At 41.1% G+C, this 25,631-nt stretch overlaps 1 protein-coding gene across 1 annotated transcript in view; it reads right to left on the reverse strand.

Annotated features, from left to right (window-relative positions):
- The window catches only part of LOC119256784 (kininogen-2-like), a 29,437-nt gene extending 11,742 nt beyond the window's left edge, over positions 1–17,695 (reverse strand). Inside the window, exons 1-7 of the mRNA XM_054700427.1 lie at positions 17,681–17,695; positions 12,475–12,594; positions 10,364–10,523; positions 8,075–8,185; positions 7,027–7,108; positions 2,280–2,452; positions 831–938 (exon numbers count right to left, since the gene is read on the reverse strand). Coding sequence (XP_054556402.1) covers positions 831–938; positions 2,280–2,452; positions 7,027–7,108; positions 8,075–8,185; positions 10,364–10,523; positions 12,475–12,593 — 753 coding nt within the window. The 5' untranslated portion in view covers position 12,594; positions 17,681–17,695. The remainder of the gene's footprint in view (positions 1–830; positions 939–2,279; positions 2,453–7,026; positions 7,109–8,074; positions 8,186–10,363; positions 10,524–12,474; positions 12,595–17,680) is intronic.
- Between the last annotated feature and the right edge of the window lie 7,936 nt (positions 17,696–25,631).

Consider the following 25,631-nt stretch of genomic DNA (forward strand, 5'->3'; position numbering starts at 1 on the left):
TTGTGAGTCAGTAGTATTGTAATGTAAACTAAAGTGTAAATAACTGAGGACATACAATAAAGCACTGATACCTTTATAATATGAATACTATTTTTCAAATTATTCAGATTTAGCTCAGTTTACTTTATATAATTGAATGACTATATTTTTTGTATACAGTTTTATGTTTACTTATAGCCATTTTATTATGTCACAAAACTTAATTTTTTGATTAATTAATCAACCATAAAACTTAATTTTTAATGGCAGGACCGTCTTCTATTGTATGGATATACTGTCATATACTTAGGCATTCCATAATGTTGAAGGAATTTATTTCCAATGTTTTCCTAATAATAATAACACTGAAATTAACATCTTGCAGTACAGATCTCTCTCTCTCTCTTTTTCATATAAAGGAATTTAGAAATAGAATTACCAGGTTAAAGGCCTTGCAGCAACCCTTTGCTTAAAGCACAGTCTTCTGTTAAAATGCAAATACTCCAGGGAGGGTTAGGCCTTAGCCATGTCAGATACAGAGGGACAGAGCAAGTGGGGAAGGAAAGGAGGGAGGAAGGTGTGAAGATGGGGAAAGACAAACTTGACAATGACATCGCATTGCCTCACGCTATTCTCAGTCCCTGGTTATCTCTGTAAGTGCTTTTTGCTGATGTGTAGATTCTTTGACCACATAGGTAAGGGCATAGAGACCAATGATGTGAGCCTTCCCAAGGGAACGTGAGTGTCATCTAACATTTTAGTGGCAGAGTTCTAACACAGCTGTAGAGTTCCCACACCAAAAAACCTGGACATAAAATGCTAAGCAGATAATTAGATTGTTGCTTACTTACGCCATTGGAAAGGATCTGGCAGTCTGGAGTTAATAATGGAAAGTCTGCCTTGGAACAATTTGTTTGCAGAATTGAGTAGGAAACATCAAAGTTCCATCCAGCTACCACCTGAAACAATTTTCAGAGGGGCTTAGGATACTGCCTGGGATATCATAAACACCCAAGAAGTATCAACTGTAATTATTGATAGACAAAAGTTGTTACTAAATAAATATTAAGCATTTTATGATTCACACAACCCTTATCACAATACACACACACTCATAAACATGTGTATACATCTGAAAATGAAAAGCAGTGTATAGTTGGAGTTACTATGGAAGACTCTGGCAGGATGCAGAAAAACATTTTCCATTGCATTTTGTGAATTATTAAGAATGCTGTACTGGGCAGATTAAGAAAACTTGGAGCTCAAGTAACCTTTAGGTCCTCAGTTCCTCGGACTAGCTGGCAATAGCATTTCTCTTGCTTTAATGTGGGCCAGTCCTGCTGTCATAGCTGGACATGGACATAACTGAGCAGCTCATGTATCCTTCAGGAAGGCAAGTTGGAAGGCGGAGCAAAAGCAGGGAATGTTGCCAGCCAAAGCTGAGTCATCATGATTAGAAGTTGAACTACAAGGGACCCAGCCAATTGTCAGCCAAGGCTTAGTGATCTGAGGCAATGAAAGGATGTTCTATAGATATTTGCTTGCCCGACAACCCCTAGAAATACAAGAACTCATTTAGAGGGTGCCCAGAAAGCAATGCCAACTTTTTTAAGGTACAATTTAATATTCTGAAGCCATGTTTGTCTCTTGATAGTAAGGTGGTGTTAGAGGGGTTTTTTTTTTTTTTTTAGTTTTTTAAAAAAATATTTATTTATACGTACAAAAACTGGGGTGCAGGCCAGAGGTACAGGGGGTGAGAGGATTCACCTGAGACAGAGTGGGGAACAGAATAGGCAGGCTGACTGAAATACACTGCTGAGGGGAGCAGCAGGCAAGTCAGGAGAGGTCTGCTGCACCATTTGGGTCACCTCTCTGGCCGGGGATTGAACTCGTGCTGCAGTGGCCGCAGATAGCTTCATAGTGTTGTGTCTTAAGCCCTTGCACCACCAGGGAGGCCCCATGGTGTTAGAGTTTTCTTAAAACCTTCAGGCCAGAATGACTTCTTTCACCAGCTCTAGAAAGAACTTCTAATGCTGACCACCCTTTCATTCCAAACAAATCTCCAAGCAGGGAGCCTGAGTCACCTTGGAGCCTTTACATGTTGCAGTTTCCTGGTCACTTTGACCGAAGCAGAAGATGTTTGCTGCCTGTGTTAGTCACAGGAGGACATAGAAGAGCCTCCCTCCAGTTGTAGAACCCAGTGTTTTTTCAGTCAACAGTTTGCTTCAGTTGATAAAATCCTAAGCATAAAAATCTAACAAATTTTAACAATGTGCAAAATGAAAAATAAAAGAACAAACCTGTTTATAAGCATGTTTTGCTTTTCCAAGATCAAAGAGGTGAGAATGAGCACTGTGGTTGTTAAAGTGTGAAATAGCATGCTTCAGGATTTCTTTCACGCTGGAGTCCTCTGTTGATATGGGGTACATGCAACCACGGCAGGTGTGCTGGGAAATCAGTGCAGGTCCCCCCACTTGACAAAGAGAGGCAAAATAAGAGACAATATTAATGAGAGAAAGCAGCATTAAAATACATTGCCCTAAATAAGTCAGACAATCTAGAAGATCCTGAAAAACAAACTTTACGTTAAAGCTAAGTATGAATTATAAGAAGAAAACACTAATCTGCTTCTTAGTCAGAGATGAAAAAAATTGCCATTCTCTTAGAACTTCTTATATGCATAGTACAGCATTGAGCACAACTATTTTACATTTATTTTTACAGTTCTTTAACTATAGAATACATGAATTTATCCTTTACAAGAAATTAAAACATTGCACATTTTTTTTCAATGTTTATTAAAGGTCTTTGAAGCCTGGCTTGGGGTACAACACATTTTGTAACAATCCAATCCACCAAACACAACTTGCCCGGTGCTGGTGGGCTCACTTGGATACATCAATTCTTTAGTAATAGTTGTTGCCAAAGGATCTGGGCCAAGTCTAGTGTGAGAGACAGAACTGTAGATGCATCATTTCAATATAATTTGGCAAGACTTTAGAAAGGCAAGAGCCCAGAGTGAGCACAGGGGAGACTCCTGAGATGATGAGGCCTGAGATAAGAAGGGTAAAGCTAGTTAGCTGGTTAACCTGAGACACAAGGCCTGAGGAGGAGGAGCAGATAGCCCCTGAGATAGCAGGATGACAGGGACAGCAGTGTGCGGTATGGGGTACATACATTTTACCTGAGCTTAAAGTGGAAGCAGGGAGGCATGACATGTGGTCTGAGCAGTTGGGAGCATCCTTTGCTGTTGAGAAGTGGGTGGCACACTGGTGATATGTGTTGTTCAACAATGGTGATATTGTTCTGAGAAATGGATTGTTAGGGGGCCTCCCTGGTGGTGCAAGGGGTTAAGCATCTACACTATGAAGTTATCGGCAGCCACTGCAGCACAAGTTCGATCCCCGGCCAGGGAGTTAACCCACATGACACAGCAAACCTCTCCTGTCTTGCCCGCTGCTCCCCTCAGCAGTGTATTTCAGTTAATCTGCTTGTTCTGTTCCCCACTCTGTCTCTGTTGAATCCTCTCACCCCCTACACCTCTGGCCTATACCCCAATTCTTGTATGCATAAATAAATCTTTAAAAAAAAAAAGAAATGTATTGTTAGGCCATGTTATCATTACCCTAGCCTTGTCTTGGTCAGCAACGGCATGGATGGCATAAATGACAGTGGTCCCAATAGGTCATGAATATAACCTAGGTATGAAATATGCTAAACCATCTAGGTTTGTGTCAGTATAGTCTGTGACATTCAGGTAATGACGACATGGCCTAACAATACATTTCTTTTTTGTTTACTGCAGTGGCTGCTGATAACTTCATAGTGCAGATGCTTAACCCCTTGCACCACCAGACAAACAAATTCTTCAGGGATTCACTACTCCTAACTCCCCACTGCAAGTAAATTAAAAGGAGCTTTTGGATCTAACCCAACAGAGGAATGAATATGAAAAACTGAACAAGGAATTGAGAGAACCACAAAATGATCAACAGAATGACAGTCACAGATTTCCACATAGCAATACTCACCTTAAGCATTAATGGACTAAATTCACCAATATAAATACACAGAGTGGAAGGTTAGATTAGAAAACAGAATCCAACCTTCTGCTGCCCCCAGGAAACACACCTAAGTTCCAGAGAAAACCACAGATTGAAAGTAAAGGCTTGGAAACAATTCTACAAGCAAATGGCACCCAAAAGAAGGCAGAGGCAGCCATACTTATATGAGATAAAACAGACATCCAGCTAAAATAGGTGACAAGAGACATAGATAGACACTACATAATGGTCAAGGGGACAGTATACCAGGAAGTTGTAACACTGATCAATTTATATTCACCAAATGAAGGAGCACCAAAATACATTAGATAATTACTATCATCTCTGAAAACAGCCTTTGGACAAAATACACATGTGGTAGGAGACTTCAACACCCCACTCTCAGCAATGGACAGATCAACAAGATGGAAAATAAATATGGACACAATTGCACTAAACCAAGATCTAGACCACATGGGCCTAAAAGTCATCAATAGAACACTGCACCCCCCAAAATCTGAATACATATTTTTCTCAAGTGCACATGAATCATTCTCCCAGGATAGACCACGTACTGGGTAACAAGACAAACATCAACAAGAACATGAAGATTAAAATCTTACTGAATGTCTTCTCTGACCATAGAGATATTAAACTAAAAATCTACTGTGAAAAGAAAGCAAGATGATCCCCCATAATGAGGAGACTGAACAACGTTCTACTGAAAGACCTCTGGTTAATGAGGAAATCAAAGAAGATATGAAAAATTACCTAGAGACAAATGAAAAGGAGGATACAACCTTCCAAAATATATGGGACACACACAAAAGTAGTAGTAAGAGGAAAATATAGAGCAATACAGGCCCACATCAAGAAAAAGGAGAGAACCCTAAAAACAACCTAATCTCCCACGTTAAGGAACTATAAAAATTTAGAGCAACAAGAGCAACAACACAAAAAAGCCAAACACAGTAGAAGAAATAATAAAATCAAAGTAGAAATAGATGAATAGAAATTAAAAAGATAATCCAAAAGATCAATGAAACCAAAAGCTGGTTATTTGAAAAAATAAAATAGACAAACCTCTAATCAGGTCCACAAAGAAAAAGAAGGAGAAAACTAAAATAAATAGGGTCATACATGAAAGAGGAGAAATTACAACAGACACAACAAAAATCTAAAAGATAATTAGAGATTGCTATGAACACTTAAATGTAAACAAGTTCAACAATCTAGATGAAATAGACAAATTCTTACAATTATACAATCACCCAGGGCTGAATAAAAAAGAAATAGAAAACAGTCAACTAACCTAAGACAAGGGAGCAAAGAATATACCTGGGAACAAAGAATGTCTCTTCAATAAACAGTGCGGGGAAAACTCGGCTATCACATGCAAAAGAAAGAATCTAGACTACTTTCTTTTACCAAACATAAAAAATCACTCAAAATGGGTAAAAGACTTGCATGTAAGACCTGAAACCATAAAATGTATAGAAGAAAATTTAGGCAAAAATCTCCATGACATAAAACTCAGAAATACGTTTGAGCACCCTTCCCTACAAGCAAGAAAAACAAGGAAGATAAACTGCTGGAACTACATCAAACTAAAAAGAGACAGCAACCAAAATGAACACTCTGCTGAATGGGAGAAAATATTTGCACTTCATACAACTGATGAAAGGAACAATATAAAAAATCTACAAGTGCTTACACAATTCAACAAACTCAAAGCAAGTAACCCAATCCAAGAAAGTCTAGAAGAATCAAAGAAGAACTGCAGAAGTCCAAAAGGCATATGAAATGTTCAATACCCCTCATGATTAGGGAAATGCAAATCAAAACCACAATGAGATACCACCTCACATTTGTGAGAATGGCCCATATTTAAAAACAAACCAAAAAACAAACAAACAAACAAAGCCAGAGATAAATGATGCTGGTGAGGATGTGGTGATGAAGGAACCCTCCTACACTGCTAATGGGAATGCAAACTCATCTGGCCACTATGGAAAGTGTATGGAGTTTCCTCAAGACACTAAAAATGGATCTACCATATGACCCAGTGGTTCCTCTCCTAGGAATCTACCCAAAGGACACAGAAACACTAATTCAAAGGGAAACCTGCATTTTTATGTTTATTGCAGCACTATTTACATGCCCAAAATATTGAAACAACCTAAATGTCCCAAAACACATGATTGGATCAAGATATGATGAGATACATAACACACACACACACACACACACACACACTGGAATACCACTTTGTCATCAAAAAAGTTATATTCATGCCATTTGCAGCAACATAGTTGAAGCTGGAAAGGATTATACTAAGGAAAACAAGTAGAAGGAAAAAGGTAAATATTGGATGGTTTCATTATAGGTGGAATATAGAGACCAAACAAAAGGTCAGGAAAAAAACGAAAGGTGGAAACTGACCATAGATCTGAGGGATAGATCAGGGGAGGGGGAAAGACGGGGGTCAAAACAGGGGAGGGAAGAACTACGGGGTCAACACCTGAGGGAGAAAGAAAACACTGTACAAAAATTAACAACAATGTAAGAAAATAAATAAATTTTTAAAAATTAGCATCCTGGGCAGCTGGATTACTGTCATCCACCTTTATATTGAATACATAAAGAAAAGGAAAGCCAAGAAGGTGAAGAGCTTTGTAAGATTGCAGACTAGATCTGATCTCAAGGCCTCTGTTATTTACTCTCTGGGAAGGGGCCTACAACTGAAGGCAGGACACCCCACTGCACATCCATATAGTGCAGCACTGCAGGGAGAGGGTGGGAGTAGCCCTGAGGTGGTGAATGGAAGCAGCCTGGGCCCAGATCAGGGTGTGGGGCTGCACCCACCCCACTCTCCCTGAGGCTACAAATGGCACAGCTCCTGCTGCCTTCCCTGCAGTAGGGGGCTCTGTCCAGGCTGCACTCCGGGCACACAGAAATGACTGATTCTCCCCCCCAGGGAAGCCCCACCAGATATATCCGTTACCTGGAGTGATCTGGCAGGTCTGGGTAGCTACAGTGAATGTCCTATTATTTTTTCCCACGATGGCTGTGCATTCTCCTGTGGCCTAAAAAAAATTTATAAAAGACACCATTTATCTCAATCTTTCAGATGGAGACATCCACTTAGCAGCACTAAATACAGTTTCATCTTAAAAAAAAAAAAAAGACTTGTCAAGATTTTTCCTAACAGAATTCTGAGGCAAAAAAATGAATGTTTGTATAACGGAATGATCATTTTTTTCCAACCACTGAGATTCATGGGAGCTTGGAGGAGAGGCACTATAAATGGTGAGACTTTAAATCTCAGTCTTTGCTTTGAGGCCTGGAATTACTTCTTTTTTTTTTTTTACCAAGATGTACACAATGCCTTAGAACCAAACTGTTAACTCTCCTCTTGATGCACTTTTCAGTTTCCATGTTCAAACTGCATAGAAGATGCCCATGTTTCACATGGAATAAGTGAATGCAACCACAGTGAGAACACTAGCTTGTTGCTGAGAAGATCCCATCTGCAATCTCCCTGAACTGAGGCAAAACAACCAGCTGTGGAGTGGCAAGCCCTTGCCAGGCAAAGTCCTTTGCAGGAGGTGTCTCCTTGCCTCCTTCCCCCATCCATGGGGTCCCTGTGAGCTCTCCTGTTACAGGGGAGGAGCCAGTTCAGAGTGGTCAGCTAGCTGGAGGCAGAGAGTTTCTGGCTTAGGCCTGTGAAGGGAAGGGCCCCACTCCCCTCTCACCAGCCCTTCACCTGTGCCCAAGGGCTCTGATGTCTCTGGGCCTGTCCATGTGCCCCAGGGGGTCAGCAGAGTCGCCTTCTCAAGGGGCACTTTCTTCATGTCTAACCACTGGCCTCTCCCTGCCCTTTATGTCTATGTGACAACACAGACATCAAGCATGGGACTTTTCTGTACATTTGATGGTACACAGGCAACCTCAGAAACAGACTCACAATATTTCTCATCCCAGCACCAGAAGAAATTTCTGGTAGTCTTGACACAGAAAACCAGAGGCTTGGAAATAGCTGACATACTTACAGCATCCGCAGATTGTTTGTAATCACAGTCCTGCCAGGATTTGCCACTTTGAACAGGACAATCACCCTCCTTGACTTGGTACTTGAAGGAATAAAATGGATCTATGCCACCCTGAGAAAAAGCAAACAAAGATATGTAAGGTCCATCCTACTGACGCACAGTGAATCATTTGAGTGTGATCTGGTGTGGTTATGAATATTTGATATTTGTTTGATTAAATTGGGGCCAACATACATTAAAAGTGCCAAAAATTTCATATATTGACTTGGACAAATATGCTTTTTGTATTTACATGTATGTATGTATATACAAATGTATGTATAACAAAGTTAATTTATTCATTCAATAAATGAGGCAATTATTTGCCAGGTAAATATACATACACACACACACATACACACACACATATATATATAAGTTACAAAGTAGTATCTGTAGCATTAGGTCATATTTGTAGAAATCAATTTATATGTAGACATATGATTTTTTAATGTCTGAAAAGTTGTGCAACAAAGTTGTTATAATGTTTGTCTTTCAGTGGTAGGAATACAGCTGTCTTTCACTTTCTTCTTTAAAACAAACATTCCTGGCTGCAATTGTATGGGAAATATAAAAATTTAAAAAATTTAAAAAAATAAATTATAATGCTACTCTAAACCTTAAAAAATAAAATTCCTGAATTGTCAAGGTGTTTTTTAAACAAAAATATATTAGTTTTATAGTTAGATAACCAACAAATTAAAGGATGTTTTTTCACTTTTGAGCAAAATGATAACAGTTATTTCTGGAGAGTAGGATGAATTAATCGGAGGTGAGTTTAGTATTTTTTTGTTTACTGTCAATATTTCAATCACATCATAATGGGAAATAAAACTTCTAAATCGCGAAGGTGGTGAATTGGATGAGCTTTCAAATGCACAATCCTGGCATGCAGGACCTGAGAGGTGGTGTTGTCCAGCCCCCCACTTTGCAGGTGAGAGCCAGGAGGCCAGCATTCTGGCAGGAGGAGGCAGCCTTGCCACCAGGAGAAGCAGATGCCGAGGGTCCTGGGCTCCTGACACCCAGGGGCCATTCCCTCAGAGCCTGGTGGGTCATAACCTTAGCACCTGGAGGGGCTGGAGTCAGACAGTCCCTCTCTGAGTCCACTCCAGGTCTCAGATTTTAATAAAACAGGAAGTGGTAGCAGTGTGGGAGGTGGTCACACTGGAAAGGAGAGATAACAAGTGATTCTACAGACAGTTTTGAATGAAAGTTGACATCTGCTATGGCAGCCAATGAAGACGCCACCAACACACTGGACAGACCCGGAAGCAGAACTCCTGCCTGATGACTCTAGATTATGGAACCACATGACTCCATTTCATTTTCAGAAAAAAACGTTCTCTTGGGCTTTTGTCTTAATCCTCATGTCAAATGACTGATTTTATTTTTCACCAAAGTAAACAATTGAACAGCTATCACAGAGACACAGTGTTTTACAGTGAAATTCATTTAAACAAACTATTTAGAGAGTTGTATTTCTTGTCATGGTATAATTGCTAATTTAAATCCCAAGCTCCCATTTGCCCAGCAGGCAAGTCTGGGAGGCTTGAATGGCTAGAGGGAGCCCATAAAACTGCCATGGGAACCTGGACATTAAGGTGATGATCCAAAGAGCTTATGCTCTCCTATGCCAATTTGGATCATCAATCAGGTCACACCCAAGACTAGTCATTGTAGCCAGGCAATGATGCCAGGAGTATACACAGAGCCTTGAGACCCTCACTCTGTGTACCAGACCCCTTCTGTCTCGCCCACAGCTTCTCTTAGCAGTGTAGTTCAATAAATCTGGCTGTTCCATTTTCTACATACATTTCTACATTTTCTACATTCTACAGTCTCTGGTGAATTCTTTCACACACACACACACACACACACACACACACACACACACACCCCACACACACCCTTCCTCCCACCTACACTAGAACATTTCTGAAATCAAATATATTGTCAGAGTTTGTCCTGCCTATATCAATCAGTGACTAAAAATATTACAAACCACTCAGAATAGAGCTGTTACTCTTGACACATTCAAGCCAATAGCTTCAAGGTAGATACTAATGGCTTAGAATCTAACTCCATCTCCCCTGCCCCTTTATCAAGGTATAATTGACAAATAAAAATTATATATATTTAAGTTATCAGTACTTTGCTGGTTTGTGGTGGTGGGGGAGGGAGAGGGAAGGGTGCCTGGGCTCCAAGTGAAAGCATATTCCAAATTCTGTCAAGGTTTCATAGCATACTCACCATCTTGATGATATTACTTATACGGTACAATACAAACTGGTTGCCACTTTGGTTTTCATCATTATATTCCTTCAGCGCAGCATCCACAGCCTTAAATACATCCTCATCATCGCAGCCAATTTCCTGTGAGAAGGACTCCTGGCTCAAACTTGATAGCAGCCTGGAGCAGAGGAAAAGGACGGTAATTAATCTCATGACTTTACAGTCTCCTTCTAGGCACTGAGAAAAACGTTCCCCCCAAAACTGGGAGCCAATCTAGATGCTGATTTTAACTATCTCCATCCTCTTATATCCTCTGCTTCAGTGCTCTGGGGCCCTGATTGGATCTCTGCCCTCGTACACTATTTGCCCTATTCCAAAAGGACAAATGACTCTCTGTTGTGCTGTCCAAGCATTACAACACTGGGGTTGTTGACCTGCTTGTTTGCATTTGGGAGGTGTATGGGAGCGTAGGCCATGTTTCATGTAATTACAAAAATTTATATAGCAGATCAGAGCAGAATCTAATAAAGGAGGAAGAAAAAACCCTAAGCATCCCTGTCATCTCCGTGGAACTTTCTCAAAGTTATTTACAAGGTCACTACATATGGCAACAATGCAATACTGAGGACAATGTTGTAATGGCAGGAAGGCATGGTGCAGGATCTCTATAATCCCTGTGCAGATGGGTAATGGAGAGTCTTGGTGCCCTTGGTGGCTTTTCAGGCTTTTATTGTCATTTACCAGGTACACGGCAGGCAGGGGTACTGGGGGGCCAGAAGGCTGGCACGCCTCCCAGGCCCCGGCAAATCCTCACTCTTCCTGGACTCTCCTGGGTTCTCTTGTGGTCTTGTTCTCTCTTTTCTGCTTCTCTTTTATTCTGCTCTCTCGCCTGTTCTCCTTCTGGTTCTGTTCCATTCTGCGACACCACCCTTAGAAGCTCCGTCTCAGCCCTGGTGTACCCACCCATGTCTGCCTGTTATAGAAATAAATTCTAGCCTTTTACCCAGGCAGAGGAGGAACAAGAAGTACTTCAGGAATGGTGAGATCAGGGGAAGCTTTATTACTCAGGCATGAGGTCCCAGACGTGGGTAGCCCTGTAAGGTCTGAGCACCCGTTTAAAGACCAAGAGTTCCTTTTATACACAACTGTGTCCATATCTGTTACATTGATAACATCGTTTTTCAGCAGGCACAACCATTTGCAGCAAAGTCCCCAGACAAGGGGGGCAATACAAGGGGGAAAAGATGCAGGCATTCATGGATGGCCTTGGATAGAGACCAGCTTGGCTGCTGTCCGACCTTGCAGATAAGAGTGCTGAGACCCTGGGCATGAATCTTGAAAGGGAAGGAGCTGTAAGTAAGCAAACTTGCTGATTATGCCTGCATTGGAGTGTTCATTGCACTTGGGCTGGAAGTTCTGCTGGAATCTTTATTATATTCATTTCCTTAATAATGTATTTTCTCAGAATGCCCACACCCCACTCCAGGTGCCCGCCATCCGGCATGCATTCAGGACCTCAGAGATCCATCATCAATCCTAATGGCGGGAGGGCGGAAAAGCTTGACAATCATTAACCCTACAAACGTGCAAACGACTTTCAATATCATGGCAGCACTTTTTATAATATCCAAATATGAAGACAACTTAAGTGCCCCAAAATAGATGAGTAGATCAAGAAGATGTCATATATAGCCATAAGAAATAGTAGTCAGTGATCAAAAGAGATAAACTCATGCCATTTTTGGCAACATGGATGGAACTGGAAGAAATTATGGTAGGTGAAATAATTTGGAAGGAGAAAGACAAATAATGATAGTTGACTTGTCGGTGGAATACAGAGAAACTAAAGGTCAGATGAAGCCAAACTTAATCACTAAGTGGGAGGAGTTAACATGTTAGTCTGGAGGAGGGTGTGTGGCATGGGGGGAGATGAGTAGTAAACACAGGTCAACAAAGAATCAGTCCAAAAGGTAAAAGCAGCTGTTTACTAGCAACAGAAACTACAAGCAGAAAGGGCAGCACCCCCAACCAAGTAGTAAAGTCCTTTTATTGCATGAGCAAGAGAAAGGTAGGGGGTGACAGGTTGGGTCATATTTTTGGGTGCAGGAAATAGCAGTGGTTCCTCTTACCTGGGAGCAGGATATCTGGCAGCCTTGGTATAGCCGGGCGTCAGCAGATGGAAGTCTGAGCAGAATTTTTGCCAAGTCTGTTTCTTGTCTAGCTGTGTGGTTGCTGCAAGCGGGTCCATCCTGCTGGCAGAAGTACAGTTATGAGAAGTCTATTTTTTTTTTTTGCACCTTGTTGCTCTGCCCTCCTTCCAATATGAAAGGCTGCAAGCTGAAGATCCCAACTCTATGATATTCTAGAAAAGGCAAAGTTATAGAAATAGTAAGAGAAGATCAGTGGTTGCCAGGGAATTGAGGGGAGAGAAGGAGGCACAGGCAGAGTACAGAGGACTGTTACAGTGGTGAAACTATTCTTTGGTGGAGACATGTCCTTATACATTTGTCCAAACCCAAGAAGTGGACACTAATATAAACTATGGACTTTGGGTGATAGTGAGGAGTTGATGTGGCTTCATTAATGATGCCAAATGTTCTACCTGATGTGAATTTATAGTACAGGAGGGTGAGAGAGTAGAGAATAAGCAAGGAGTGAATTGCAACTCTATACCTTCCATTCAAGTGTGCCTTACCCTAAAAGTACTCTGAAAAATAAAGTCTATTTTTTCAAAATAAATTAACAAAATACATACATCAAACACCTGATAAAACCTGAATCTTTTCTTTTTAAAATGGAATGTCTAGTACAAAAAGCTAATGTTATAAAATTTTTTGTCAACTAATACATTGATTCTCAAAGAATTTACAATTTAAAAAGATGTTTACCGTAGTATTTTTATAGAAACAAGTAATTGGAAGGTACACATGGACAAAGGGAAAAAAAGAAGGAAAGGTAAATATATTACATACCATAATACATATGGATTATCAAATATGTAACATAGAATATCATGTGACCTTTGAAAATAATCTTTTTGAAGAATATTTATTGACTTGGGAAAATCCTCTTGGTATAACCTGAAGGGAAAATATAACATTTAAACTGTACATAATAAGAAATTGTTAAAAGATCTTCCTTGTGAATCCATATGGAGTATGACAGATAAGGACAAAATGATGAAGACATGATTCTGTCCCACCAGTGTTGACTCTAAATTCCATGCTCTTTTACTTTTTCAAAATATGCATCTAGTGCATGTATGACCATTAATTATGTGTATTTACATCACTAAGACATAGACTAAATTGTATCCAGGCTTAATTCCTTTCTTTATGGTAAAGATATAAAATATTTGCCTTGAGGGGCTGACTGATAAGCCACAGACTAGGAAAACGTGTTTACAAAAGGCACGTATGGTAAAGGACTGCATAGAAAATAAAGAACTCTCAAAAATCAAGAATAAGGATATGAGCAACTCCATGAATATGAGGTAAAAAATAACTTGAGATCACCAGAGAGAGAGACAGATGGCAAATAAGCACATCGAAAGGCTCTCCACATTGTGTCATCAAGAAACTAAAACTTAAAGCAGCACTGACCTGACACCACACTCCATTAGAAAGGCCAGAATCTAATGTGACAGCAGCCAAGGCTGCTGTACATACAACACTCCCAGCCATTTCAGATGCTACATCTCATCTGAGAAGTTTGTCATTTATCCCTGGGCCACCTCATGCTTCTCCCTATCTGAACGTCCTCTTCTGCCCTCCATAATATGTCTAAATGCTATTCCATAACCCACATTAAACCGCCTCCTCTTCAAAAATCCTTCCCCGTGTTTCCACTGAAAAGCCTCACCTTTTCCTGGACTCTTTTGTGGCACAGTCTTATTAATTGTATTTTGTGGTTATTTGTTTGCGTGTCTCAGACTGTCCGGCCATTTTAACTCATCCTCTTATTTTCAGCCTACATTGGACATTGTCTGCTCTTATAATGGCTCAAATAAGGATTTTGTTTAGAGGACGCATGACAAAATGGCACCACTTCCCTCTCCACCCTTCCAATGACAAAGTGGAGAGCAGGGAACTTCAGTTTTTTCTGTTCCTTTCCCCTAAGGGCCCACGACAGGTGCTGCATTGCATTTATGATATCTTACCATGGACCCTGAAATGTTCACTCTGCCACTGGGCTGTCCATTCCCATCTTGTCACATTACTCTGCTCCCCCAGGGCCTTCCCCACATTCATTCACAGCTTTAGCCTGCCCTCTGCTGTCCCAGTAAATATAAACTCCCTTGCTGCTGGCTGCCCAACCAACACATGAGTGTCTCTGATTCTCCCTCTCATTTAGTCCTATAAAATAGACACAGTGTCTCTGCTTTTGTGGATGAATTAAGTGGCTGGCAGAGGGTTCAACTGTACCTATGCCTGAAGTCACACAGCCAGGGACAGAGTCCACTCAGCAGCTCCAGCAACTGCGTGTGATGACAGACTTTCCCCGACCGCCCAGGAGTGTCTAGTGCCCAGGCCAGTGACCCTGACTAGGGTGAAAGCACCTTCCTCCCTGAGGGCATTGGATTCCAGGCAAGCCTACGGGAAATGTGCAGGAAATGGAGCAAAATGTGAGGGCGTCTGTTGACTTTGCCCTGTAGTTAATGGTGCAAGTCTGTTGCCTCAAGAGCTGACCCAAGGTCCACCAGATGGAGAACAGCAAACACCACCCACTCACCGAGTGGGTGGGAAGGTTGGGGTTCGATCCTGGTTGCCTGTGTGGTTTCAGGCCTGTCATCAAATTTCTCAGGACGTTGTTGTGTCATTTAAAGGAAGGGATTCTCTGAAAAGATAGCATCACACACAGCATGTCGGAATGACATCTAATGGGAAGGAAGATAAACAGAAACTAGTCTATTGTGTCAAACACCCCATCTCCACCCATGCTCAGAGATATTTTTTTATCTTATTCATTTTTTTAAAATAAGGAAACTGATGTTCTGGAACTCTAAGGGACAATTTCTTAAGCTATGTGCGACTTTCTGCATAGAAATACACACTCTCCTTCTCCTCTTTGTTCTTTTCCAGAATCTGAATCTATAAATTCCTAATTTTGAAAACATTAGTGAAGGCCACTGATACTTTCTGTAACAGAGTGGCAAAGGGCTGACACCTTTTTTCCCTGACAGACCCAGAAAAGTCTCTGCTCAGTTCAGCTGCAGGTCCTTCCCCTGGGTCAGGGGACCCAAGACCAAATGTTTCTAAAAGGAGCATTTGTGGAAGCTGATTTATTTTTGTCTGATTTTCCTGAATTATACTGCGTGTAGGAGACCCTCTTCTGAAGTCTCCTTCCTTTATGTGTTTCCAGCAGCTGGATCCTGAGGGTCTGACATCGAGTGCTGCTGAGCCCCCTGCCCTGAGTCCCAGGAGTATGCGCTGCGCTTTTCCTTTTTTAAAAAAAAAAAAAATTATTGATTTGCCTCTGGTTACCTGAATATAATTTTGGGTGTAGTTTCACAAGTTGTACATGCCTCACCCATCCTGCACCAAAGCTCAGCACCACCTCCGTGTGTCCTCCTGCCTCCATGCGCCCCTCCTCCATTCTGTGTGGTAACCGGTCTCCTGGTCTCCTATTCAAGGAGCCTAGGAATACTCTGCTGTTTGGCCGGTTTGTTCTCTTTGGTTGTTTATATTTCACAAATAAGTAAGACCATGACAGTGAAGGAAAATTCGTAAATATCTTGAACACTGAAAAATGGTATGGCAATGCTTACACTTTAGAAACAACAAAAAAACTTTAGATATTTGTTCTCTGTTCAGTCTACTGATTGAAGATTCTGGTATAGGGGGAAGGGAGAGGAAATGTAAAACATTCACCAGCTCACTCCAGAGTTATGAAGTACTTTTCAGTCTTCCCTCCTATTCTATCATCCTACCCTGGTATTCTTACTCCTATTCCCTGCTCCCCACTGCCTTTTCTCTTCCCATCCACCCGGACTCTTAAGCACCAACAGGAATTGTTTAGGTTAGGTGGTAATTATAATTTCTCCCTGTAAAATTAATAAGAAGACAATAATTTATATTAATAAGTAGACAATAATTAATAAGTAGACAATAATTTATATATATTATATTATATTATATATATTATATTATATTATATTATATTATATTATATTATATTATATTATATTATATTATATTATATTATTTTATATTATATTATATATAATATATATTATATATAATATATTATAATCATATATTTATAATTATATAACATAATAATTTATAAATATATGACATAATAATTATGATGAAATAAATGTAATTATATTATTTTAGTCATATTATTATAATTAATTGGTTATATAATTACCTAAAATTATTATTATTTGCTAACATTTAATTAACTTATTATAATAGTCATTAATAAGAAATTAGTATTATTAAGTAATATAATTAATTTAAATTACCATTACACCTAATTATTATAAATTAAGTGTAATAAATTAACTATTATAATAACAACCTGTGTGAGGAGCATATAGGTTTTTTTATTATTCTTATATTTTCTGTAAATGTGAAATTATTTCTATAACACTAAAAATAAAGAGCATGTGTTTGGAAAAAATTAAATAAAAAAAGTAAAGGATACAAGGTCAATATACAGAGAGCAATAGTATTTCTACACATCTGCAATAAAGAAACCAAAAATGAATTTATACTCCTATGAAATTTCCAACTGCCTTTTTAGGAATGAAACTGCCAAGTTGAATTCAACATTATTGTGAAAATGCTAATGATCAATCATATCCCAAATAATCTTGACTAAAAACAAAACAGAACTTTTGATGCAATTTTCCCAACTATACTACAAAACAGGGTGCCACTGACATTCCCAGCAGGTGTGGGAGTTCCCATGGATTCAAGGCTCCCTCCTCACCTGGATACTTTCTGTCAATGAAGACTTGTGTTCACTTGCTCCTTCTGAGGGAGTAGTCCAGGGAAAGGAACACCAAGATGGATTCCAAAAATAACTGGATTTGTCCAGCTAAGGACAATCATTGAGGAGATTCATCTACACTTTACAGCCTTCTGTGATCATTTTTACAGTGTCATCACTTTGCTGATGGGATGCACTTGTAACCAAATAATATCTTATCAGTGCAGGTGGGCCAGCACAATTTCTATTAGTCAGTTGCACCTTGAGCTGAACAAAAGCATCTCATGCATTAGAAAACCTCACGTATAATTTAGAATAAAAAATAAATATGCTTACTAAATATTTCTCATCTGTGAACACAAATCTTAAATTCTGAGGAAATTCAGAGATACTCACCTCTGAGTCAGGAGACTGATGCGTGCAGCTGCTGGCCTGGGATTTGGTAGAAGGTGCCTCTTTGATTAAATATTCCACAAAGCATGAAGGTCCAGCCACCCACTGGATGAGACAATAGTTGAGAAATAAAAATCAGACTTTCCAAGTGAGGAAATGTTGATTTGACAGCATGATATTTACAGAAACGTACACCCCCAAGTTGGGGTTAGCACAGGTATCCCAGTGTCCCTGTAAACCCAACATGAACAAAGCATGCAATAGGATTCTGATATGTAGAAAATAACCACCACACCTCCCTCCCCTTCTTAGGAATGAACAGGCTCTAAAAGCCTTCACTTGGGTGACCTCATTTTTCCTCAGGTAAATTTATTTTTAGATTAGTTTTCCCCACTTTGATAGATAGCAACATAAAGCAAATACAATTGAGCCTCCATTTCCCTCAGCATCCACTCCCAACCCTGACATGACCAGAAGCTGACTTGTTGAATGGCCCTCGGTCACTTAGACCTGAAATGTAGCAATAAACAGTGACCCCAAGTAGAGAAACCAGAGACTGGGTTTCACATTTCCCTCCTTGCCTTAAGGCCAATAAAATAAAGGAGTCACACACTTGTGCAAATCCCACGATTGTGCGGGCATCAGGTATCCCAAGAACCAGGAGGTTGCTTATCAAAAGACAGCCCTGACAGCCCCCTCTCAGCTCTGGCTCCATGGCTACACGTGGGAGACTCACTGTTGGTGTAACGCCAGGGGTGTTCAGTCTCACCTGGCTAGAAGCCCTGGTGACTTTGACCAGAGAATACTGCTTTGAGGCGCTCTCGCGGTTGTATTTTGCAAGAGACTCAGTGGCAGCTTCCAAGACCTTGGAATCTGATAAATCAATGGGGCTGGGGCAGTTGGGGCAGATTTGGTGAATGCTTCTTCGAGAAACTGTTGATGACAAAAATACTTGAGCCACAAAGATCCTTTATGATTTTTAATCCCAATTTTGTATGACCACAACAGAGACAGACATTGTAAGTAAAAAATGATAATGCAGAGTTTCATCAAGGATGGAATGAATGGCATTCTCTGAATAGAAAGCTGTCAGCAGTGAGTTTTGTGCAATAGAATGTATTACTTTGATAATTAAAGTAAAATCAAAGTAAGTTTTTTTCCCTCTCACACATTGGTTTATGTATGTGATGGGATATTGCTGAAAACTCATGTTTATATTGATTTAAAGACTTCACTTCCAGTGGGTTCAATATCGTCCAGAAGCATTGCCTCTGTAAGGGAGTCTGGGTGTCTTAAAAGTTTGAGATTTCATTACCATCACGGTTTTTTTACCTTTAAGTCCCTATCATCAAACGTAATATCTAATGCATGATAATTCTTAGCAAATATTTGTTGATTGATAGAAGAAATAACCCAACTGAAGGTGGAGGCAGAAGGTGTTTGGTTAGAAAATGCAAATGAGTCAGAAAACAAAAATTGATTAGGTCAGTCTGTGACTGGACAGAATTATCACACTAGTGGTACAGTCAGAATTTCTGACTGGAAGCAGAAGGGGGTGGCAAATCTAGTGAGAAAATTGATCAGAGACTTGACTGAAGTTCATTTTCTAGAGTATATATAGTCAGACAACTGTTATTAGACAATTGTATTAGTTATTTGCATATTTATTGTGCTGGAGTTTGGGGTGATTTAGATTAAGGAGTAGTTACGTCCTGCTTATCACTCTTGGCACCATTCTGGGGTCAATTCTGACTAAATTATTTAAGTCCTGATTCTGATTAATGGTTGTTATTTAATTTATATTAGGCAAGTCCCATCTTTATACTCAGGAACCTTAACTGATGGTAAGTAATATATTTGCTCTGTTGCATTCTCCCTCAAGAAAAATGCAACACAGTTATCACCTGGAGCTTGTTAGAAATACAGACTCTCAAGTCCCACCCCAGACTTAGGGAATCAGAAATTGCCATGGAATATAATTGGCGAGGAGTATCCTATGTACATAATAGCTTGATAAGTGGCCATATCCTATATCCCAGGTCCTGACTGATGCTTATTCAAGCAGGATCCAGAATGCATGTTCTTACATATTTCAAAAATCATGACTTTTAGCATTATCTTAGGACATTTGTTTTTTAGACATCATAATGGACGACATACATATGACAGAAATAAGGGAGGGTTGTAACAGGCAGCAAGAAGAGATGCAAGGTTTCCATGATAGATGACTAAAGACCCCCAAATCAAGGCAGTGCATGGTGTGAGCTCCAGGGGTGGCCTAATTAAAGTTTTACAGGGATGTAGAAAGGACAGCACCAGTCATTTCAGTCATTTCTTGAACAGAGAACATTGTGGAAGAAGCATCTGTGTCAATGGTCCTCAGAGAATGGATATGAATTCCAAATCAGAGGCTATCAGGGGAGGCATCCTGAGCAGAGGGAGCCAAATGAGTAAGAAGCACAGGCTGGAAAATATTAGCTGTGTTCAGAAAACAGGGGGGCATCCAGCCTGGTGGAGTGCAGAGCGGTGGAGTCAGAATATCTGCAAACAGGCAAGAAAGGGCACCTGGGCACCAGACATAGAAATTATGACATTTGTAACTTAACAGTGAGTTAGGATTCATATAGTACCCAATGCTGAGCAATTATTGCAGGTGACTTGTGGAAGCGGGAAGTGCCAGTATTGGATGCAGTGGAAACATGGTCTTGGAATGATGATAGCAAAGAAAAGAAAACCTTGCACATGTGGGCATTGCCCTGCTTAAATGCTTCTTACTCATCTTTTACTAAAATGAACAAAACCAAAGCAACATTTTACCTGGGCGAAGAGTACAGTTATAAGAAAGTGTATGGAGGATTCTTGCTGTCTTGTGCATATAAAATAATGCTTTGCATTGACCATAAACCTAGAACAAACACATTTACTTTATGACATGGAAGAAGAGTCTAAGACTTAAAAAAAACAAAATCCAAATTGAACATTTTATTTTTAAGTTGTGAAAAGCTGGAGGACTATTCTGGTGGCTTTGACTGTGGGAAACCACCAGCTGATTATCAAGCAGTTTAACCTACTTCTGGGGCACAGCCAGACCTCATTCCCCATGCTCCTTCCTGGTCCCACGTGACTGGGCACAACTGAGTTGTAACACAGGAAGGTGAGCGGAAGTGACTGTAACCACTGCCAGGTCGGGCCCATGAAGACCTCCCCTGAGCCATCTGCCCTCCTGCTGCTGGTTCTCTTGCCAGAGCTGAGGCAAATGTGCTGGTGACCCCAGAAGCCTGGAGTAGGAGGTGGCAGAGTCACAGCCACAAAGCAGAAGGACCTCAGGTCCCCTAATCACTCCTGGAGAAAACGACTTCTTGATCACACATTTCTATTTTGAATTTCACATGAAAAAGATACAAACTTCTGTCATGTTGGACTCAGTATACAATTTTAAGTCTATTGTTATCACAGCTAGTGCGACCTTAACAAGTATACAATTTCCAGCAGGGTAAATAGATTATTTGCTTATCAAAATCAGGTGGGTACAGTTTGACAAATTGAATAAATAATTAGAAAATGTATCTAGATCCAATAACTTCCTTGTTAACGTGATCCTGCACTCATATTATAAGCTTTCTATTGACAAATGGAAATAAGCTCAGCATGTTGAGAATAAACTGACTTCTATTTTTAAGCCTCTCCCATGGTCATCATTAAAATGATTAATTCTGAAGGCCTTTAAATCTTTAGGTTATTTGATTCTGGCAAATCCATCCAGTGTTATTGATTCTGGCAAATCCATCCATCTCCCTCAATCACCCAACAGTTTTCCTTAAACACACAACAGAGGACTTCACCTCAGAACTTTATCTCACAAGTTAAACAGTGGCTTAGCATCTACAGGATGCCACTTTTCATTCTGGGTTTCATAATTCCAAAGGGACCCTCAGAAACCCCTCAGAAAATGAGTTAAACCATTTTTTTTATAGAACTAGAATGAGCACAAGGCACCATGTTCAGGTGATTATAAAGAGTGGCATTTAAAAAGATGATTACCCCGAACAACCCTCATCCCATACACAGAGGACACCTCTTTTCTCCCCTGGAGCCCCTGGACACAAGCACTTACTAATTCATGCAGTGATCTCCCTCCACAGTTCTTCCAAGGTTTCCTGCTGAGCACGTGGCAGTCAGTCTCTAACACGTCTAGGGTGAGATAGTACACAGCTGCTGGTCCGTCCTGTAGGCAGAGGTGGAGAAAGCAACCACATCCCACATGAGCAGCAACCCCTACAGACTGGCCACTGATGTCTCTGTTTTATAGCAGAGTCAAGGCTAAGATGCCTGTCAAAACTTCTCATCACATCTGCAATACTAGACAGGGGTAGCGATTAGCTTTGTCTCTAGTGACAGTGAGAGCATTGCAGACACCCTGGCAGAGGAGAGCAGAGCTGTTTAGCAGCTTCCAGTTTGGAAAGCACCGGCAACATGTGTCCCTGGTCCCCAGCCCTGGCCAGCCCAGCGAGCACCTGCCCGGGTAGGGGACCATCACTTGCCTGTCTGTGTTCACGGACGTCGCTCACTCGGTTGAGGCTTAGCACGTAGCCATCCTTGCGGTCCCTGTTGATGTCCCTCAGGACAAAATTAGCAAATGACAGCACATCTGAGTCATTGCAGCCCCGGGAGAGTAAAGGCGATGGGTTGAAGACTTGCTGGGGTGGAGATGTAGCCCCAGAGCCCACAGCCAGGGTGCAGAGCACCAGGGGCAGGAGCAGACCCATTCTGTGGGTAGCAGATCCCAGAAGGCGGCAGTGCAGGCAGCTCTAAGGACGAGCTATTTATAAGGCTTTCAAAGGTCAAGTCAAACAGTTTCGTAATTTGAGTCCAATCTGGTGACCAGAGTTTGAATTTTAAATTTTATATTTCTAAGTCAGTATTGGATGGTTTTGCCAGTATTTCTAACTTTAGATCTCCCCATCAATCCTACCTAACCTAATCGTGTGTGTATGTGTGTGTGCGTGTGTGTGCAAACAAATTTAAGTTTTTTAATATTTGCCCATGAAATCATAATAAACACCTGTGTCAAGTCTCCTTGGTGGTGATTGGATTCTGCTGTGTCCAGGGATCCACCTGCATCAGAATATGCAGGATTCCACACCCTCCCTGGCCCCTTGCACCTCCCTCCAGCTGAAATCCTCAGCCACGCTCAGACATGAAACAGCTTGGGGCCCTGGTGCCAGTGGTTATGTTACAGGGCAGGGTGAGGTGCATCCCAGACCCTGCACACCTGCCTGCTTTAAATAGGTTCTGCCATCAGCCACATCAACACAAAACATATGAGACCTTAATGGGAAGGAACTTTAATACAATTAGGAAACAATACAGGAAAGGCAAAGAATATAGTTTCTAAATCAAGCACCCAAAGTTACCCATCCCCTCGTGGGTAAAAGTCCACCCAAGCAGGATTGGCCCAGAGCAAGGCCCCAAAGCCTGTCATAAGTCAAAAGCACCTTCCAGTGGGGACGCACAGAAAAGTATCAGAAACAAGCAGACCAGTCTGGAGGGAAAAGAGCAAAATCAAAATCAAGACAAAACCCGCCATTGTCACCTCCCCACGGTGTCTCACCCACATCTGTTTTAATCAGTCCACCACCAAAAGGCAAGTGTAGTTTCTTCACTTGTCTCTCGGCTCCATGTGCCTCCTTCAGGTCTGCTTCTGGCTCCATCCTGCTTCCTTCCTTCCTCAGTCTCCTATGCAGCTTCTTCTTTCTCTGCTCAGCTCCACCCTCCCTTGGGTGGGGCAGAAACTTGAAAGCTCTCCCTTTCTTGGGGACCACCCTGTTGCGGTTACAAGTGTTTTCACACTGCTTGAGAAAAGAGTCAGAAATGGAGTGAAGCATCTAGATTGGAATATCATGGAAGTGTAGTCCATGGATCTGTGTCCTGCGCCCCCCACTTCATACTTCCTCCCACCCCTGTCCCCAGTGGTCTTTGCTTAGGTAAGTATAGCCCTTGCTGCACCCACAGAAGCAGGATCTAGGATGGTTTCTCATTCATTCGCACGTTAAAGGTATCATCTCAGATGCCTTGAGGGGAAGAAACCTATTTTAGACCACCATTTCCTACATTTACTTGACTATAAACTAGGTATTTGCCATGAACCATAAAACACAGTATTGGAATTGCTGCACTAGCAGATAAGTAGGGATCATTCTCATTGAGGTTTTCCATAATAAACTGTTAGGGGGAAAAGGATGTCCTAAAGCTAATTCCATACAGGCTTTGTGGACTCCACCCCACCCCAGGCCAAAGCCAAAGACACTGGGAACTCCAAATCCCATCACCACCAAAGGGAAGGTGGCTTGGACCTGAGGGTGGGGTTAAGCAGCCAGGTTGGTATAAAGCCAGACACGGGGGCTTTGGAGGGATCTCCCATTTTGACACTCCGCCAGCTCACAGCGTCTGGCCAGCTCGGAGACTGCTTTTTGGGTTTCCAGTTCGCGGATCGGATAGGACACATTAAAGACTTTATTTCCCTATTTTCTCCCTGAGTTGTACATTTTCCTTCTTTCCTTTTCCCTTGTAAATAAACCTTGTATTAACCTTTTGTTTATGCCTGCAGTGGAGTATTAATAAGTCCCTTTTAAGCACGCGGGTGAGGACCCACAGCCAGGCAACCCGTTCAATATCGGGGCTGCCCTATAACAATTTGATAAACCTGCTCTTGAAAACCCAATCACGGTGTTGTAAATTACTGGTGATAATTGTCTTAAAGGTAAATTAGTCAATCACCTCTGAATGTAGTTTAATAAATCCAAGTGGCCCATTTCCCAGGTGAGAAAACTGAGGGTGGAAAGGAAGCATGTCTAAATAAAAATCATGAATGAAATAGTTACAGAACCAGGACAGAAATCTGCTCGTGTTAACGCTGTTCATCAGACCAAATATTAAACCTCTAGCCTGATTGTAACTCTTCAATTATCCACAAAAGTACTTGGAAAGTCACATAACTACTATAAGCCTCAGTATCTAGATCTGTAAAATGGGTTTATCATATCATAGCACCTTCCTCATAGGAGATTCTGTTCAGGGAGGGCCAGACCCACACGTGTCACACAGTGACAGCTGTGCTACAAGAATATTACGATAATTGTTGGAAACTCAACAAACCTTATTGTGCAACTCCACAATGCTAGGAATTGTTAGGTTCTCTGAAATCAAGGGGCAATAAATCTAGTTAGATTGCTAATCTACAGCTCTTAAATAACTCCAGACACAAATTGTTTTCAAGGCTTGATTAACCAACCCATAGCTAATGACCTGAGCTCCCTCCAGCTGGGCATTGGGCATTTTCTTTTATCCACAATGACAGTGGTTATGGACACTCTATGTTCAAATTCTGCACACAACAAAGAGTTAGCTTCAACCGGTGAGTGAACAATCATTCACAGGTCTTGTGCTTTGTATGATAAGAGGCTGGAAAGATGAGACCACAGGCATGGGGAGGGGAAGAAAGGTGTGAGGCCTGAGGAAGCGCATCAGGTGTGCACGCTGAAGGAGCATTACTCCAGTTAGAATGAAAAGCAGGACTCCCAAGAACTCGGGACTACACCTGAGGGTAGAAATCAAATACTGTGCAAAAATTAACAATGTAAGAATATATTTTATATATAGAGAGATAGATAGATAGATAGATATACAGATATACATAAAAGCAGAACTATAATAAACAATTCAAAATGGATTAAATGATGACTGACCCTGATGGGAGAGGAAAGCAGACCCAGATGTCATGGTTCTACCCTTAGCCGTGTGATGAAATGTGAGTGGCATAAGCACTCTGAAGCCCAGTTTTCCTATCTGTGAAGTCAGGTTTAGAACTACGCACTTTCTGAGAGTGACTTTGAAGCCAGAGTCTCATAGCTTGTGCAGGGCAAGACCAGTGGCTGGCCCCAGAAGCTGTTGTGGG

Source organism: Talpa occidentalis, unplaced genomic scaffold (genome assembly GCF_014898055.3).
Source record: "Talpa occidentalis isolate TD23 unplaced genomic scaffold, MPIMG_talOcc4v2.1 talOcc4.4, whole genome shotgun sequence".
NCBI lineage: Eukaryota > Metazoa > Chordata > Mammalia > Eulipotyphla > Talpidae > Talpa > Talpa occidentalis.